A 15,980-nucleotide genomic window follows, 5' to 3' on the forward strand; every position below is an offset into this window, starting at 1 on the left:
ACTTCTAAATGAAATTTTGAAGTTGTATGCATTGTAGTTTGCATGTAATTCAACTTTCTGCCATACTTACTGATATATATCAGCATTTGATGTAGGACAAATCAGAAAACACAATGGCTTAACAAATAGCCATTTGATTTGGAGTTCTGACTCTGAGTTATGGGCTGCACTCAGCTGGGCAGTTCCTATGATCAGTCCAGGAGCAGAAATGAGAGTTTAGTCATTTGGGGAACTCATTGAGGCTTCACTTAAGTGTCTGGGGTTTGTGGTGAATCTTGGCTACATATTATCTTTTTTATTTATTTATTTATTTATTTATTTTTTTGGACAGGCAGAGTTAGTGAGAGAGAGAGACAGAGAGAAATGTCTTCCTTCCAGTGGTTCACCCCCCAAGTGGCCACTATGGCCGGCATTCTGTGCTGATCCAAAGCTAGGAGCCAGGTGCTTCCTCCTGGTCTCCCATGTGGGTGCAGGGCCCAAGCACTTGGGCCATCCTCCATTGCCTTCCCAGGCCACAGCTGAGAGCTGGACTGGAAGGGGAGCAACTGGAACAGAACCAGTGCCCCAACCTGGACTAGAATGCAGAGTGCCAGTGTTGCAGGTGGAGGATTAGCCTAGTGAGCTGTGGCGCCAGCCTACATACTATCTCTTCAATAGGCAGGCCCCAGGGTTTTTCAGAAGATAACTGTCAGAAAAAGAAAATATGAGAAGGCAAATACTTTACAAATTATCTATTTCTGGGGCTGGTTCTGTGGCATAGCAGGTAAAGCCACCACCTACAGTGCCAGCATCTCATATGGGTGTCAGTTCGAGACTCGGCTGCTCCACTTCTGATCTAGCTCTTTGCTATGGCCTGGGAAAACAGTAGAAGATGGTCCAAGTCCTTTGGCCCCTGCTCCCTTGTGGGAGACCTGGAAGAAGCTCCTGGCTCATATCTTTGGATCTACACAGCTCCAGCCATTGCAGCCATGTGGCGAGTGAACCTGCAGTTCAAAGACCTCTTTTTCTCCTTTCCGCTCCCCCCCTCCTCTCTCCTCTCTCTCTCTCTCTCTCTCTCTCCCTCTCCCCCTCTCTCCTCTCTCCTCTCTCCTCTCTCCTCTCTCTCTCTTTTTCTCTGCCTCTCCTTTTCTCTTTGTGTAACTCTTTCAAATAAATAAATCTTTTAACAAATTGTATAATTCTATCACATTTACTGGTATGTCATGGGGTAAGTCAAGTGAAATTCAGGGTCTTTTTTTTTTTTTACATTGTATATATTTATATATATGACCTTTTTTTTTCATTTATTAAACTTTTATTTAATGAATATAAATTTCCAAAGTACAGCTTATGGGTTACAATGGCTTCCCCCTTCCCATAACTTTCCTCCCACCCGCAACCCTCCACTTTCCCGCTCCCTCTTCCCTTCCATTCACATCAAGATTCATTTTCAATTCTCTTTATATACAGAAAATCAGTTTAGTATATATTAGGTAAAAACTTCAATAGTTTTCCCCCATATAGCAACACAAAGTGAGAAAAATAGTGTTGGAGTACTAGTTATAGCTTTAAATAACAGTGTACAGCACATTAAAGACAGAGATCCTACATAATATTTTTTTTAAAAAAATAATTAATTTTCTATGCCATTTCCAATTTAACACCAGGTTTTTTTTTTTTCATTTCCAATTATCTTTATATACAGAAGATTGATTTTGTATATAATTAGTAAAGATCTCATCAGTTTGTACCCACGCAGAAACACAAAGTGTAAAAATACTGTTTCAGTACTAGTTATAGCATCACTGCACATTGGACAACACATTAAGGACAGATCCCACATGGGATGTAAGTCCACAGTGACTCCTGTTGCTGATTTAACAATTTGACACTCCTGTTCATGGCGTCAGTAATCTCCCTAGGCTCTAGTCATGAGTTGCCAGGGCTATGGAAGCCTTTAGATTTCGCTGACTTTGATCTTGTTCCAATAGGGTCATAGTCAAAGTGGAAGTTCTCTCCTCCCTTCAGAGAAAGGTACCTCCTTTGATGGCCCCGTTCTTTCCACTGGGATCTCACTCGCAGAGATCTTTCATTTAGGTCTTCTTTTTTTTTTTTTTCTTTTCCATGGTATCTTGGCTTTCCATGCCTACAATACTCTCATGGGCTCTTCAGCCAGATCCAAATGCCTTAAGGGCTGATTCTGAGGCCAGAGTGTTGCTTAGGACATCTGCCATTCTATGAGTGTGCTGTGTATCCGCTTCCCATGTTGGATCGTTTTTTCCCTTTTTGATTCTATCAGTTAGTATTAGCAGACACTTGTCTTGTTTGTGTGATCCCTTTGACTCTTCGACCTATCAGAGCCATCAATTGTGAACTGAAATTGATCACTTGGACTAGTGAGATGGCATTGGTACATGCCACCTTGATAGGATTGTATTGGAATCCCCTGGCACATTTCTAACTCCGCCGTTTGGGGCAAGTCCGATTGCGTATATCCCCAATTGTACATCTCCTCCCTCTCTTTTTCCACTCTGAAATTTAACAGGGATCACTTTTCAGTTAAAATTTAAACACCTATGAATAATTGTGTGTTAATTACAGAGTTCAAGCACTAGTACTAGAACAACAACAACAAGAACAACAAATACTAAAAAGCATTAAATATTACATTGTACATCTAGAGTCAGGACAAGAGCTGATCAGGTCATTGTTTTTTATAGTGTCCATTTCACTTCAAGAGGTTTCCCCTTTGGTGCTCAGGGAAAACAAATGAAATTTGTCTCTTTGGGACTAGCTTAATTCACTCAGCATGATGTTTTCCAGATTCCTTAATCTTGTTGCAAATGACCGGGTTTCATTGTTTCTTACTGCTGTATAGTATTCTATGGCGTACATGTCCCATAATTTCTGTATCCAGCCAACTGTTGATGGGCATTTGGGTTGGTTCCAGGTCTTAGCTATTGCAAATTGAGCTGCAACAAACATTAATGTGCAGATGGCTTTTTTCATTAGCCAAATGAATTTCCTTTGGGTAAATTCCAAGGAGTGGGATGGCTGGGTTGTATGGTAGGGTTATGTTCAGGTTTCTGAGGAATCTCCAGACTGATTTCCATAGTGGCTTAACCAGTTTGCATTCCCACCAACAGTGGGTTAGTGTCCCTGTTTCCCCACATCTTCTCCAGCATCTGTTGTTGGTAGATTTCTGAATGTGAGCCATTTTCACCTGGGTGAGGTGAAACCTCATTGTGGTTTTGATTTGCATTTCTCTGATTGCTAGTGATCTTGAACATTTTTTCATGTGTCTGTTGGCCATTTGGATTTCCTCTTTCAAAAAATGTCTCTTGAGGTCCTTGGCCCATCTCTTAAGTGGGTTGTTTGTTTTGTTGTTGTGGATTTTCTTGATTTCTTTGTAGATTCTGGTTATCAACCCTTTATCTGTAGTATAGTTTGCAAATATTTTTTCTCAGGGTCTTTTTTTAAAAGATTTATTTTTTTTTAAAGAGTTACACACAGAGAGAGGGAGATGCAGAGAGAGAGAAAGAGAGAGAGAGAGAGAGAGAGAGAGAGAGAGAGAGATATCTTCCATCTAATGGTTCACTCCCCAGTTTGCTCCAATGGCAGAGTTGTGCCAATCCAAAGTCAGGATCTAGGAGCTCCCACATGGGTACAGTGGCCAAAGGACTTGGGCCATCTTCTACTGCTTTCCCAGGCCATAGCAGAAAGCTGGATCAGAAGTGGAGCAGCTGGCAATCAAACTAGTGCCTATATAGGATGCTGTTTGCAGGCAGCAGCTTAACCCACTAGGCCACATTGCCAGCCCCAATCCAGGGATTTGTGAAGGGAAAAGGTCTATTTAGAATCATTACTGGTAAAGTGCACTGCATTAAATATACATTATGTGTATTTGTTAACTTTATTTAGTGTAACCTTTAGTAACAACATAATGTTTATCTCTGATAATCATTTATTGAACACTCTTAACATTTCTTTTTACTTTTACACTATTATTTTAAAAAAATCTGTAGATAATGCTTTCGTTAAACCAATGATAACTTCTGTTTAATCTCTGCCACGTAATATAGGTGGGTGCATTTTCCTATGTATTTCCATTTTTACAGGTTTATTCCTCCACAGTAAAGCTGGTGTTTTCTTGGTTAATGTATTTATTGTTATTTATGCATTCTATCATATTCTTTTTTTCCCACTGTTCAGTGCAGAAGGAAAGCACAGGTTTTTTTGTTTTGTTTTGTTTTGTTTTTTTTTTTTTTAGATTTCATTTATTTATTGAAAGAGTTGCAGAGAGAGAGAGAGAGAGTCTTCTATCTTCTGGCTCACCCTCCAAATTACTGCAAAGGCTGGAGCTGAGCTGATCCAATGCCAAGACCCAAGAGCTTCTGGGTCTCCCATGAAGGTGTAGGGGCCCAAGGACTTGGACCATGTTCCACTGCTTTCTCAGGACATAGCAGATAGCTAGATTGTACGTTGAGCAGGCAGGACTCAAACCAGCACCCATATGGAATGCTGGCACTGCAGGCAGCAGCTTTACCCATTATGCCACAGCGTTGGCCTCCAGAGTTTTCTTTGAACTCTTGTCATTCACCTTCTCTCCCAGGTATGATTCTGGGTCCTCCACATGTTTCTAAGAGGAAAGAAAATGAATATATCACCTGTAAGTGTTTTTTTTTTTTTTTAATTATCCCCCAGTTTGTCAGTACTTATTTTAGGTGTTTAATGCTAGTTTATTTATTTATTTTCTTTTTAGATTTTTTTAAATTTATTTGAAAGCCAGAGTTACAGAGAGGCAGAGGGAGAGAGAGAGAGAGAGTCTTTCATCTGCTGGTTCACTCCCCAATTTGCCACAATGGCCAGAGTTGCACTGATCCAGAGCTAGAAGTGAAGAGCTTCTTCTGGGCCTCCCATATGGGTTCAGGGGCCCAAGGACTTAGGCCATCTTCTACTGATTTCCCAGGCCATAGTAGAGAGCTGGATTGGAAGGAAAGCCACTGGGACTTGAACTGGCACCAATATGGGATGCCAGCACTGAAGGCAGTGGCTTTACCTGCTATGCCACAGTGCTGGTCCCAGTATACTAGTTAATTAAAATGGAAAATATGGGGCTGGCTCTGTGGCTCAGTGGGTTAATGCCCTGGTCTAAAGCATTGGCATCCCATATGGGCATCGGTTTGAGACCCTGCTGTTCCACTTCTGCTCCAGCTCTCTACTATGGCCTGGGAAAGCAGTGGAAGATGGCCCAGGTCCTTGGGCCCCTGAACCCATGTGGGAGGCACAGAAGAAGCTCCTGGTTCCTGGCTTCAGATTGGTGCAGTTCCAGCCATTGCAGCCAATTGGGGACTCAACCAGCAGATGGAAGACCTCTCTCTCTCTCTGCCTCTCCTCTCTCTGTGTAACTCTGACTTTCAAATAAATAAATAAATCTTTAAAAATTTTAAAATAGAAAAATAAACATAAAATTTGTTCTCATGGTATATACAGAAATGAATGATGAATTTGGCACAATTATGAAACATTACTGTCATCTATCATAATACAGTTTGGTCTCTTGTCTTTCTGTTGCTATAGCAAAATATATATTTGTTACATGAATTGAGTTGAAACTAAACACAATATGCTACATTTTTGGGGTCGTGTTGTCTGAAACAGTCTAAATGTAGATGATGTACTGAGCAGTGTTTTAGTGCTACCTATGAAGTAAACACTTAGCATTCCGCAAGTGGAAGAGTTACCTAGTGCTAAAACACAAATCAGTTAAGTTTGTTTTTGAATTGTTAGAGTAATGGAGTCCTTAATACCTTTGAGAAGCTGAATTGGATTCTGGAATAGAATAAGGAATGTGTGAAGAATCTACTGGAGGCTTATTTATTTATTTATTTATTTGGCAGGCAGAGTGGATAATGAGAGAGAGAGAGAGACAGAGAGAAAGGGGTCTTCCTTTGCTGTTGGTTCACCCTTCAATGGCCGCCGCGGCCAGCGCGCTGTGGCTGGTGCAACATGCTGATCCAAAGCCAGGAGCCAGATGCTTCTCCTGGTCTCCCTTGCGGGTGCAGGGCCCAAGGACTTGGGCCATCCTCCACTGCACTCCCGGGCCACAGCAGAGAGCTGGCCTGGAAGAGGGGCAACTGGGACAGAATCCAGTGCCCCGACCGAGACTAGAACCCGGTGTGCTGGCACCGCTAGGTGGAGGATTAGCCTGTTTAGCCACAGTGCCGGTCTGCAATACTGACTCTTGAATGGGCAATGTTAAGGAGAAGTATGTAGAAGCATTGAGAATAAAAGGCAAGAAATCATCAGTGAAACTGCAATGGGAATGAACAGAAAATAATTTCCAGGAAAACACCATGCATATCATTTCCAATATGTCACAGAAAAAATATATTAAAAGACAGGGCAGACATTTAGCTTAGTGTTTATGATGCCACCTCAGAGTGTCTATGTTTGATTTCCAATGCCCGCTCTAGTTTTTAGCTCCCAGATAATGCAGACCTGGGGAAGCAATGGTGATGTCACTAATGAAGGAGGCCTAGATTCCATTCCTCAATCCTGGCTTCAGTCCTGCCCCACCTCTGTTTGGTGTGGTTATCTAGGAAGTGAATTAATGTGTCAAAGCTCTCTATCTCTCAGTACATCAACATTTTGCTCTATCAAGCTAATAAATATTTTTAAGTAAGAGAGAAAATACAGGTAAGACAAAGAATACAAATTAGCTTTTGCCCTTGTCTATGATTATTCTACTGATAAACAATTGAAATAACATTATACCTAATTACAGTGAAAGCAATGGAAATACTGCCCAAAACATTCAAATGATAAACATTTGAAATAACATTATACATAATTAAAGTGAAAGCAATGGAATTATTTGCCCAAAAAGAGAACCTGGGAATGTCTGCAGTACAATCTGCATTTGTGACTCATTGAGAAAAATGCTTAGAGATTTGTTGAAGAACCTGCAATAGTCACCAGAATTGTAATCCAGCAGGCTAAGCCTCCACTATCAATGCTGACATCCCATGTAAACAAAGGATTTGAGTCCTTGCTGCTCCACTTCCAATCTAGTTCCCTGCTAATCTGATTGAAAGAGCAGTGAAAATGACTTGAGTATTTGGACCCTTCCATCAATATGGGAGACCCACGGAGTCCCAGGCTCCTGGCTTTGACCTGGCCCAGTCCCAGCCATTGTGGGCATTTGGGAAATGAACAGTAGATAGAAGATATATCCTTTTGTCTCCCTGTCTCTCCCAATCTCTGTAAGTCTGCCTTTCAAATAAATAATCTTAAAAAATAGGCCAGCGCCTCCACCTTGCGGTGTAGTCAGTATTGCCCCTCTTTTAGCCTGCTGTGCAATTCCCCTTGACAGATGTGGCCTTTGTGATTTGAACCTCCTGTTTCCCTCCAGCTTGGGCATTTCTCACAGCCTGTAGATAATGGGTTTGACTCTGTTGAATGCTCTGTGTGGCTTTCTAAACACTCAACAAGTCTAATGTGAAACCATATCCTTCCTTTTTCCTTCATATTCATACACAACTGTCAGTGTTTGTTTTGTGACAGAGTTAACATGTTGACTGGAAGTGTAATGTTACAGGTGATGATAGCATTTGAAGACCTGGCTGTGTACTTTACCTGGGAGGAATGGCAGAAAATGAACAATGCTCAGAAAACCCTGTACAGAGATGTGATGCTGGAGACCTACAGCAGCCTCTTCTCCTTGGGTGAGTGACACCCATCACATTCCCAGTGATAATGTTTTCTTGATATTTGACAAGCAAGGGAACACTTTATAATGTTTAATATTGGACAGGATTAGAATTTGAGTCCATGAATAATCTGAATATCTACCATCTAACAAAAGATTCAAATTGGAATATTTGTTGCATAGCTCCTTAACCAAGCTGTCGTCCTTCAAATAACCCAAGATAGTGATTTTACAAAGTCTTACTTTGTTTCCATTAATAGGGCACTGCATTACCAAACCTGACTTAATCTTCAAGTTGGAGCAAGGAGAAGAGCCATGGATGGTGGACAAATGCTTGAATCAGAGCCTTTCAGGTCAGTCTGCACATAAGAGACAGGGAGGCCAAAGCAGAAAGTGTGCATATGTTGACTAGTAGTCTTTCCATGAAATTTTCTCAAGCCTTACTCCTGATAACAGCTGGTTTTGTGGATCAGACACAGGCATTTAGAGATACCAGTATCTTTTCTAAATTTTGTTCTTAGTGAAGATGTTCTTTGATTAAAAAAAAAAAAATCCAGTCATTTCCTGATGTTACTAAGGCTTTTATTTAGGTTTGATACATTCCCCAAATTCTAACTTGTCCTTATCTATACTTTTATACCTTTTCCTTCATGCACTTATTAGTTCCTTCAGTGCTTGTTAGTTAGGCAACATACAGAAACTTATTTTTTTAATCTTAATGTTTCTGGTCTTTTTTTCTTTTTTTGACAGGCAGAGTGGACAGTGAGAGAGAGAGACAGAGAGAAAGGTCTTCCTTTACCATTGGTTCACCTCCAATGGCCACAGCACACTGTGGCTGGCATACCATGCTGATCTGAAGCCAGGAGCCTTCTCCTGGTCTCCCATGCGGGTGTAGGGCCCAAGGACTTGGGCTATCCTCCACTGTACTCCCGGACCACAGCAGAGAGCTGGCCTGGAAGAGGGGCAACCGGGACAGAATCCGGTGCCCCAACTGGGACTAGAACCAGGTGTGCCAGTGTCACAGGCAGAGGGTTAGCCTATTGAGCCACGGTGCTGCCCTGTTTCTATTCTTTTTTTTTTTTTAAGATTTATTTATTTATTTCAAAGTCAGAGAGAGAGAAGAAGGAGAGACAGAGAGAGAGAGGTCTTCCAGCCACTGGTTCACTTCCCAATTGGCTGTCATGGCTGGAGCTGTACTGATCTGAAGCCAGGAGCCAGGAGCTTCTTCCAGGTCTCCCACATGGGTACAGGGGTCCAAGGACTTTGGCCATCTTCTACTGCTTTCCCAGGCCATAGCAGGGTGCTGGATCAGAAGTGGAGCAGCTAGGACTTAAACTGGTGCCCATAAGTGATGTTGACACTGCAGGTGGTGGCTTTACCTGCTTTACCACAACGCCAGCCCCCGGAAACTTATTTCTAACTCGTTGATCAGATTGAGTTCCCTCTCATGATTTTGCCCAGGCATAGAACTTGCTCAGGACTGAATCAATAAGTGTGAACTCTCTTTTTTAGTTTCTTTTTTATTTCCCTTTGTGCCTCTCAAATAAATAAGAAAATTATAGTCTGTTGGAAACATTTGAGGAGTGAGCCTATAGTTGGCAAACCTCTGTTTCAGTCTGTCTTTATCTTTCATTCTGTCTCTCTGACTCTCAAGTAAGCAAATAAGTAAATGCTAAAAGATGGTCATGTGGCCGGTGCTGTGGTGCAGTGAATTAAAACCCTAGGCTGAAGAACCAGCATCCCATATGGGCACCAGTTCGAGACACAGTTGCTCCACTTCTAAACCAGCTCTCGGCTATGGCCTGGGAAAGCAGTAGAAGATGGTCTAAGTCCTTGCACCCCTGCACCTGAGGGAGACCCAGAAGAAGTTCCTGGCTCCTGGCTTCAGATCAGCACAGTTCTGGCCTCTGTGGCCAATTGAGGAGTGAACCATTGGATGGAAGAGCTTACTCTCTCTTTGCCTCTCCTCTCTCTTGTAACTCTGACTTTCAATTAAATAAATAAATCTTTAAAAAAAAAAAAAAAGATGGTCATGAGTAAGCCTCTGTGTTGTGACATCATAAATTATGAAGCTAGGAATGACACTGTGGTGCAGTGTGTTAAAGCTCCAGCCTGCAGCACTAGCATTGCATATGGGTGCCATTTCAAGTCCCAGCTGGTCCTCTTCTAATCCAGCTCTCTGCTAATGTACCCGAGAAAAGAGAAGAGGTTGGCCCAAGTCCTTGGCCCCCTGTACCCATGTGGGAGACAGGAAAGACACTCCTGGCTCCTAGCTTCATCTTGGCCCAGCATTGGTTTGTTGTGCCCATATGGGGAGTGAACCAGCATATGGAAGGCTTCTCTCTGTCTATCTCTTTCTATAATTCTAGCTTTCAAGTAAATAAAGTAAATCTTTGAAAGAAAAGAAATCATAAACTAAGCATGAACTTATATAAAACATGAAAATAAGTGATCCTAGACTCACCAAGAAAGTAATGAGCTTTTGAGACCCAAGCTCAAGTAGCCTCCTGGGTTTATGTTGAGTGGCTTAGATTTTGTTAAGGGTGGAGTTTGAAGTATGATTTCTCTCTTATTTTTCAGTATCATTGAAAAATATGCAAATAAAAAGATAAGAAAAGCATAGGAAATGAAGCTTTCAGTGAAAATAGGAGGCAACTGATTAAAAGCATCTAGAAATTCAAATTATCACACAGGAATGTTTACAGAAAGAATCGAGAGGAGGTAACCAGCACTGATGATTTCAGAATGAGCTAGAAAACACTTTTCAAAGAAGATGAGCACATCCCAGTTTGCAGAAACAAATTCTTCAAACTGATTGGGAGTGTTTAACTAAAGTGGTATATTGGGACTTTTCTCTACCTGTTGTATTTCTGAGAGGCTGAAGGTATTGGGTGTCCTTAGGAATTTGGGGAAGCTGGCATAGAGTAGAGACAAGGTAGTTTTTCATTTGAAAAATCCCACAAATGATGTTTACCTAGGAAGACTGAACATGAGACAATCTTAGATCCAAATCATACTCCTTAAATGTTGTCCTGCTTAAAGTACAGGCACATTTCACTCTTCTCCACCTGCAAGTAAATGATCAGTAAAACTTTTTCATGTTTATGGTTGAAATATCGGAGAATCAAAAAGCACACAATTTTTATAAAAATAAACTGGAGAAAAAGGACAGGGGAAAAATGGTTGCTAGGTAGTGGGTGAATATTTTTATTAAATATTTATCCATTCTTTAAAATATTTTATAATTATTTCATCTTTGTGAAAGGCAGAGTGATAGTGAGAGAAGAAAGAGAGAGAAAGAGGCCCTCTATTAGCTCACTTCCCAGATGTCTGCAACACTTAAGTCTAACTAGTCTGAAACCAGAACTCTAGAATTCCTCTAGTCTTCCCTGGTGTCTCACAGGTTCCCAGGCACATGAAACATTATCTGCTTCCTTCCAGTTTACATAGGCAGAGATCTGTACTGAAAGCAGAGTAGCCAGGGCAGGCATCCCACTCATCATAGCACAAATGTCATTCTACCATCCTTGACAAATTCCCATAGTAAAAAGGATCAGGTTTGAACATTGGGAAACCTCATGGTATATTAATGTATTAAAGAGAAAAACCATATAATGGTCACAAATAAGTACCTCATACTGATTCTGTGAAAATCTTATGCCACTTGGATAACAAGTAACTCCATTCTCTTTACATGAGTATGCCAGGAGAAACAGTAACATGTGATTCAGTGACATGATTGCTTTTTTCTCATTTCAGTGGTCATGAAAATGGATGACCTGATTAAGATCAACCTGGAAAGTCAGGACAAAAATCTGAATCAGGATTTTATGAAAAATAACAAGACATCAGCTCACAAGAGAGTTGAATTAAGAAAAACCCTTAGTTTAAATTCAAGCCATATTCCAACAATGATTATTAAAAAGGGAATCTATTCAGGATTGAAGCCTGAGGAATGCAATAAATGTCACACTGTGTATCCCCACAGTGGGCCTGATCAACTACAGGCTGGAGAGAAATTTGATAACACTAAGATACCTGGAAAATCTCTCCAGTTCTGTGAGCCTCTTAGTCAGTATGACAATATTCACATCATGAAGCAGCCATTTGGACCCACTGGACAAGCAAAAGTCTTCACAAGAAAGATGTTCTGTAAATCTGAGAGGGTTCATATGGCAGAAAACTGTAATAAATCAACTGTCACTTTTGGAAAAGCAACTCAAATAGAAAAAGCTATCCATGAAAATTCTAGCCTCAATATGCATCAACAAACTCACACAAGAAAGAAATTTTTTAAGTACATTAAGTATGTTGAACCTGTCATTCACCAGTCACATCTTGCAATAAATCACAGACTAAATACAAGGGAAAAACTTTACACATGTAACCCTTGTGGAAAATCACTCAGTATTAATTCACCTTATGAATGTAATGACTGTGGAAAAGACTTTGGACAAAAATCAGTCCTCAGGAAATGTCAACAAATTCACACAGGAGAGAAATCACATGAATGTAGTGATTGTGGAAAAGCCTTTACACAAAAGTCATACCTCATAAACCATCAGCAAATTCACACAGGGGAGAAACTTTATAAATGCCTTCATTGTGGAAGAGGCTTTCTGTGGAAGTCAGCCCTCATCAGACACCAGAGAATTCACACAGGGGAGAAACCTCATGAATGTAATGACTGTGGAAAAGCCTTTGGATGCAAGTCACACCTCAGGAAACATCAGCGAATTCACACAGGGGGGAAACCTCATAAATGTAATGACTGTGGAAAAGCATTTGGACGAAAGTCAGCCCTCATCATACACCAGAGAATTCACACAGGGGAGAAACCTCATGAATGTAATGACTGTGGAAAAGCCTTTGGACACAAGTCAAGCCTCATCAGACACCAGAGAATTCACACAGGGGAGAATCCTCATGAATGTAATGACTGTGGAAAAGCCTTTGGATGCAAGTCATACCTCATAAACCATCAGCGAATTCACACAGGGGAGAAACCTCATGAATGTAATGACTGTGGAAAAGCCTTTGGATACAAGTCAGAACTCATAAACCATCAGCGAATTCACACAGGGCAGAAACCTCATGAATGTAATGACTGTGGAAAAGCCTTTGGATACAAGTCACACCTCACCATACACCAGAGAATTCACACAGGGGAGAAACCTCATAAATGTAATGACTGTGGAAAAGCATTTGGACAAAAGTCACAGCTCATCATACATCAGCGAATTCACACAGGGGAGAAACCTCATGAATGTAATGACTGTGGAAAATCCTTTGGACACAAGTCATACCTCATGAAACATCAGCGAATTCACACAGGGGAGAAACCTCATGAATGTAATGACTGTGGAAAAGCCTTTGGATACAAGTCAGAACTCATAAACCATCAGCGAATTCACACAGGGCAGAAACCTCATGAATGTAATGACTGTGGAAAAGCATTTGGACAGAAGTCATACCTCACCATACACCAGAGAATTCACACAGGGGAGAAACCTCATCAATGTAATGACTGTGGAAAAGCCTTTGGACACAAGTCACACCTCATCAGACACCAGCAAATTCACACAGGACAGAAACCTCATAAATGTAATGACTGTGGAAAAGCCTTTGGACACAAGTCAAGCCTCATCATACACCAGAGAATTCACACAGGGGAGAAACCTCATCAATGTAATGACTGTGGAAAAGCCTTTGGATGCAAGTCAGACCTCATGAAACATCAGCAAATTCACACAGGGGAGAAACCTCATGAATGTAATGACTGTGGAAAAGCATTTGGACAGAAGTCATACCTCACCATACACCAGAGAATTCACACAGGGGAGAAACCTCATAAATGTAATGACTGTGGAAAAGCATTTGGACAAAAGTCACAGCTCATCATACATCAGCGAATTCACACAGGGGAGAAACCTCATGAATGTAATGACTGTGGAAAAGCCTTTGGATACAAGTCAGACCTCATAAACCATCAGCGAATTCACACAGGGGAGAAACCTCATCAATGTAATGACTGTGGAAAAGCCTTTGGACGCAAGTCAAACCTCACCATACACCAGCGAATTCACACAGGGCAGAAACCTCATGAATGTAATGACTGTGGAAAATCCTTTGGACAAAAGTCACACCTCATCATACACCAGAGAATTCACACAGGGGAGAAACCTCATAAATGTAATGACTGTGGAAAAGCCTTTGGACACAAGTCACACCTCATCGTACACCAGAGAATTCACACAGGGGAGAAACCTCATGAATGTAATGACTGTGGAAAAGCCTTTGGACGAAAGTCAGGCCTCATCGTACACCAGCAAATTCACAAAAGGGAGAAACCTCAAGAATGTAATGGCGATGGAAAGGCCTTTGGATGAAAGTCATACCTCATGAAACATCAGTGAATTCACACAGGGGAGAAACCTCATAAATGTAATGACTGTGGAAAAGCATTTGGACGAAAGTCACACCTCATCGTACACCAGAGAATTCACATGGGGCAGAAATCTCATGAATGTAATAACTGGCAAAGCCTTTGGACACAAGTCACACCTCATCATACACCAGAGAATTCACACAGGGCAGAAACCTCATAAATGAAATGACTGTGGAAAAGCCTTTGGACACAAGTCATACCTCATATTACACTAGAGAATTCACACAGGGGAGAAACCTCATAAATAATGATTGTGGAAAAGCCTTTGGCCATAAGTTAGGCCTCATGATACATCAGCGAAATCACACAGAGCAGAAACCTCATGAATGTAATGACTGTGGAAAAGCCTTTGTATGAAAGTCACGCCTCATATCACACTGGAGAATTCACACAGGGGAGAAAACCCATGAAAGTAATGACCAAGGGAAAGCCTCTGGATAAAAGTCAATCCTTTAGAAACATCAGAGAATTCACACAGGGAGGAAACCTCATGAATGTAATGACTTTGGAAAAGCCTTTTGACAAAAGACAAAACTCATATCACAGCAGAGAATTCACACAGGGTAGAAAACTCATGATTGTAATAACTGTGGAAAGCATTTAGCCATAAGTCAACCTTCATCATGCATCAGGGAATTCACACAGGGCAGAAACCTTATGAATATAATGACTGGAAAAGCCTTTGGACAAAAGTCAAACCTCATAATGCACCAGAGAATGCACACAGTGTTGAAACTTCATGAATGTAATGACTGTGGAAAAACTTGATTTTAACTTCCAACTCCAAATGCATCAGAGGATTCACACAGGGAAATAACCTTATAAATGTAATGACTATGTAAAAGCCTTTTTCTATAAGTTATATCAAAACAGAATTCACACAGGGCAGAAACCGTATAAATCTAATGAGTGTGGAAAAGCCTTTATAAATCATATGTTGTAAATCATAGCTCATATCACACCAGAGAATTCACATCGGAGAGAAACTTCATGAATGCAATGACTGTAGAAAAGCCCTTGGCAATAAGTCACATCTCAGAATGCATTAGAAAATTCACATGAAAAGAAACCTTTTGGACATAATGACTTGGAAAGCTTTTTCCCATAGTTCAGCCCTCATTGCACATCATCTAATTCATATGTGGGAAAACACTTTGTATATAATGCATATGGAAAAGCCTTTATCCATAAGTAACACCCCATAAAACATCAGAATTCACATGGGGGAGAAACCATATGAATGGAATGAGTGTTGGAAAACTATGCCAATATCACACAATATAACATCGAGAATTTATTACATGGTGGAAATCTTGTAATAAATGTGGGAAAGCCTTTTGTCAGAAGGAATACCTCATAACACATGTAGTTCAAACAAGGGATAGAACTTAAGAATATAATGAATGTGAAGGACTTTTTCCAAAATCAACATAACCATGTGACAGAGCCATTTGCTGGAAATTACATCCCATACAATAGGTACTCCCATAAGGAAGAAAGGTTGGGACCAGCGCTGTGGCACAGTAAGTTAAAGCCCTGGCCTGAAATGCTGGCATACCATGTGGGCACTGGTTCTAGTCCCGGTTGCTCCTCTTCTGATCCAGCTTTCTGCTATATCCTGGGAAAGCAGTAGAAGATGGCCCTGCACCCATGTGGGAGATGCAGAAGAAGCTCCTGACTCCTGGCTTTGGATTGTGGCAGCTCCAGCCATTGCATCCATCCAGAGTTAGGAGTTAGGAGTCTCCACTTGGCCGCTTGCCTGATGCAGACACAAGCTGGCACAGATGTTATGTATGTCCAAAATGGCTCCTGCTCTATCAGCTTGCATGTCTTTGTGAGGTG

At 41.1% G+C, this 15,980-nt stretch overlaps 1 protein-coding gene across 1 annotated transcript; it reads left to right on the forward strand.

The window, feature by feature from the left end:
* The first annotated feature begins 7,570 nt into the window (after positions 1–7,570).
* LOC133755333 (zinc finger protein 665-like) lies at positions 7,571–15,435 on the forward strand. Its single transcript, XM_062185470.1, has 3 exons — positions 7,571–7,706; positions 7,951–8,043; positions 11,450–15,435. Exons 1-3 carry the CDS (start codon positions 7,571–7,573, stop codon positions 14,077–14,079), a joined length of 2,859 nt encoding a protein of 952 aa, XP_062041454.1. The 3' UTR covers positions 14,080–15,435.
* The last annotated feature ends 545 nt before the right edge of the window (positions 15,436–15,980 follow it).

Source organism: Lepus europaeus, unplaced genomic scaffold (assembly GCF_033115175.1).
Source record: "Lepus europaeus isolate LE1 unplaced genomic scaffold, mLepTim1.pri SCAFFOLD_3_1, whole genome shotgun sequence".
NCBI lineage: Eukaryota > Metazoa > Chordata > Mammalia > Lagomorpha > Leporidae > Lepus > Lepus europaeus.

What these genes read in the sequence shown, in the direction of transcription:
- LOC133755333 (XM_062185470.1), top strand. Translation starts at nt 7,571, where the DNA reads ATGTTACAGGTGATGATAGCATTTGAAGACCTGGCTGTGTACTTTACC. An exon ending in CAGCAGCCTCTTCTCCTTGG is followed by an intron (nt 7,707 to 7,950) that starts GTGAGTGACACC and finishes TTCCATTAATAG; the next exon opens with GGCACTGCATTACCAAACCT. An exon ending in CTTGAATCAGAGCCTTTCAG is followed by an intron (nt 8,044 to 11,449) that starts GTCAGTCTGCAC and finishes TTCTCATTTCAG; the next exon opens with TGGTCATGAAAATGGATGAC.